General features: G+C 40.3%; 1 protein-coding gene across 1 annotated transcript in view; it reads left to right on the forward strand.

Annotated features, from left to right (window-relative positions):
* Positions 1-286: 286 nt before the first annotated feature.
* The window catches only part of LOC106526390 (transient receptor potential cation channel subfamily M member 4), a gene marked incomplete at its 3' end in the record, with an annotated part of 27,405 nt that continues 25,111 nt past the window's right edge, over positions 287-2,580 (forward strand). Inside the window, 1 exon segment of the mRNA XM_014020987.1 lies at positions 287-358. Coding sequence (XP_013876441.1) covers positions 287-358 — 72 coding nt within the window.

The raw sequence follows: 2,580 nt of genomic DNA on the forward strand, positions 1-2,580 counted from the left end.
AAAAGTGAAGAAATTATGTTTTTATGCAAAACCAAAACATCTGAAGCTGAAGATGTGACCATTTACTTATGTATTTAAGTAGGCCTACTTCAAATTCTGCATATAAACATGACAAATGCAGTTGTATGAAACTGTGTGCCTTGAGTAAACTCCTGGTTTTCAGAGGGAGCTGGGCGAGGCTTCCTGCCGGTGTGTGGYGGGGCTGAACCCGGCAGAAGTTGTGGGTGGAGCCGCTGGATAAACAGAACCGAGCCGGAGCTCCGAGGTCAGAAACCCAAGAAGCAGGATGGTGGTGGAGCTGGACAAAGACAGAGACGGAGGAGGAGGAAAAGTTGGCAGTAGGAAAGAAAAGGATCAGGTAGGTTCTGTTTCAGCTTGGCTGGAACACTGATCTGCAAACAGGGTGAAGTTACAGACAGCAGAACTTTGGTTCTTCTGAATTTAGTTGAAAGTTTCCTGGGTTACTTTGTGCAGCAATGAAACTTGGACAAGAAGAATCATTCCAGATTAAATGATTTAAGTTTTTCCAACTTGTTTTATTAAACTCATGTTCAGTTCTAATCAACAAACATCAACTTTCTGATCATGAGTTTAACTATATATAATGTATACCTATTGCTGTAAAAAATTGTTATTAATTAAAATGACATATACTCCATAATATTGAATATTCCCAGCTCCTGGTTATGCAGATAACTGCAGGAGACACATGGGAGGTGATCCYTACTTATTGACTGTTGAACATTTAGGTTTTAGATGGGAACAAAACATGGAAGTATGGGCAAAAACAAAATATTATTAAGGACTTAGCATATTGTCTAATGACTTTCATTCCACAGTTTTTATTGAGGATCTAAGATGTTTAGGAATTGGTTGTTGGACTTAACCTTTCTTGTCTGTTAGCAAAATATTTCATGAAAATTAAAATACTGCAAAATGACTGTTATGTTCTGTCTGGTTTCATGTTTTGTTTTGACTTTATTCTGATTTTCTGTCATTTCCCTCTGTTTTACTCCCGTCTGCCTTTGCTCGGCCCCGCCCACACACACCTGGTCCTCATGTTTCTTCTCCAGGTTTTTCTTGTTTTAACTCATTAGTTCTCCCTTTATATTCTGTCCTTTGTCCTCAGTCTTTGTCAGATCCTTGTCTTCTGTTYGTGGTTCATGTCATGTCATAGTCAAGTCTTTGTATTTAGTTTGCTGCCTTGACAGCTATTTTTCTTTAATAATTTTTTTTTTGATAAACTCACTCAGTCCTGCTTCTTGGGGTTCTAACCAACCCAAGCCGTTCATAACAATGACAGAATAATACAGCTGATCTTAAAGTATGTGTTTCAACTTTTTTAAAGGGGGGAAGGGGGGTGTTGTGCAAAAGCTGCTTTTTTGAGCTTTATATCATGAAGTCATTCTGTCATCRGAAACATAGGTCGTATTCAGACCTGATAATTTGCTCCGCTTTAAACGAACCAGAGTTCGTTTCCAGCGTTGGTCCGGGCCTTTTGTGCAGGTGTGAATACACTCATGCGAACTCTGGTGCGGATCAAACAACCGGACCGAGACCTGATTTTTGAGGTGGTCTCGGTCCGCTTCCAAACGAACTTTGGTGCGGTTCACTTCAGTTCTCTTCTGGTGTGAATACAGACCGGACTCTAACYGAACCAACTGCATTAAACATGCACCTTTTTGGACTTCACAGGCCACCGTTGCTGAGCTAAATAAACTGAAATCAAACTTGTTTCGTCGTGTCCTGTTAGCAGCTCTGCTGGCAGCATGTAGTGGGTCATGATGACACACAGAGCACCTCATCTCCTTTGGGTCGCGGGACACATTTACTGACGTCGCTCAAAAATTAGAATATTATCACGGAGCCACCATTAAATTAGCTGCTTCTGACATTTTAAATGCTATTGCAGTTGTACTATCAGCAAAAATGTTCACATCAGAACCGCAGCATGCAGGACTTTTGTTTTCTTCTGGGTCTGTGGCTCAGTCCCGCCCCCGTCTTTTTTTTTGTCCAATGGGAGCAATGATCGTCAGTCTGATTGCTTTGTTTACAACTTATAGTTCATTTGCAAAAAAGCACAATGTGAATGCAAACCGCACCAAACGAAAAAAAAAGTCCGTTTTTGGTCCGGACCAAACAATGGGACCAAAGGACTTTCCTGGTCTGAATACACCCATAGACAGTGTTACTTTGACTCATTCATGCATGTTTGAGAAATCCTTAAATTTCCTGTGGTAGCCATGTGGAGCTTTCTAAACGCTTGCTGGTACAAAACACCGCCTATTTATCTCCWCCCGCCCCACAGAGTACCCTTCCCACTAAACACTGTTGTGAAAATGTACTGAGTGTCAGAAGCGGTCAATCTTCAATGTACCAATTTCAAGATKTTTAAAAGCTTTGACGCAAAGTAAAAAATTATAATGGATATACAGTATAAAGCTTTTTCCAACAACTGAAGATAACGTAGTTACCTGTGTGTGCATGGTATCGATTTGAACCATGCACCATACAACACAACCATTTTAATGCTTTCCATCCTACAGTTAAAAATAAAATGAAGTGGTTTTACAACTGAAA

Source organism: Austrofundulus limnaeus, unplaced genomic scaffold (assembly GCF_001266775.1).
Source record: "Austrofundulus limnaeus strain Quisiro unplaced genomic scaffold, Austrofundulus_limnaeus-1.0 Scaffold274, whole genome shotgun sequence".
Taxonomy (NCBI): Eukaryota; Metazoa; Chordata; class Actinopteri; order Cyprinodontiformes; family Rivulidae; genus Austrofundulus; species Austrofundulus limnaeus.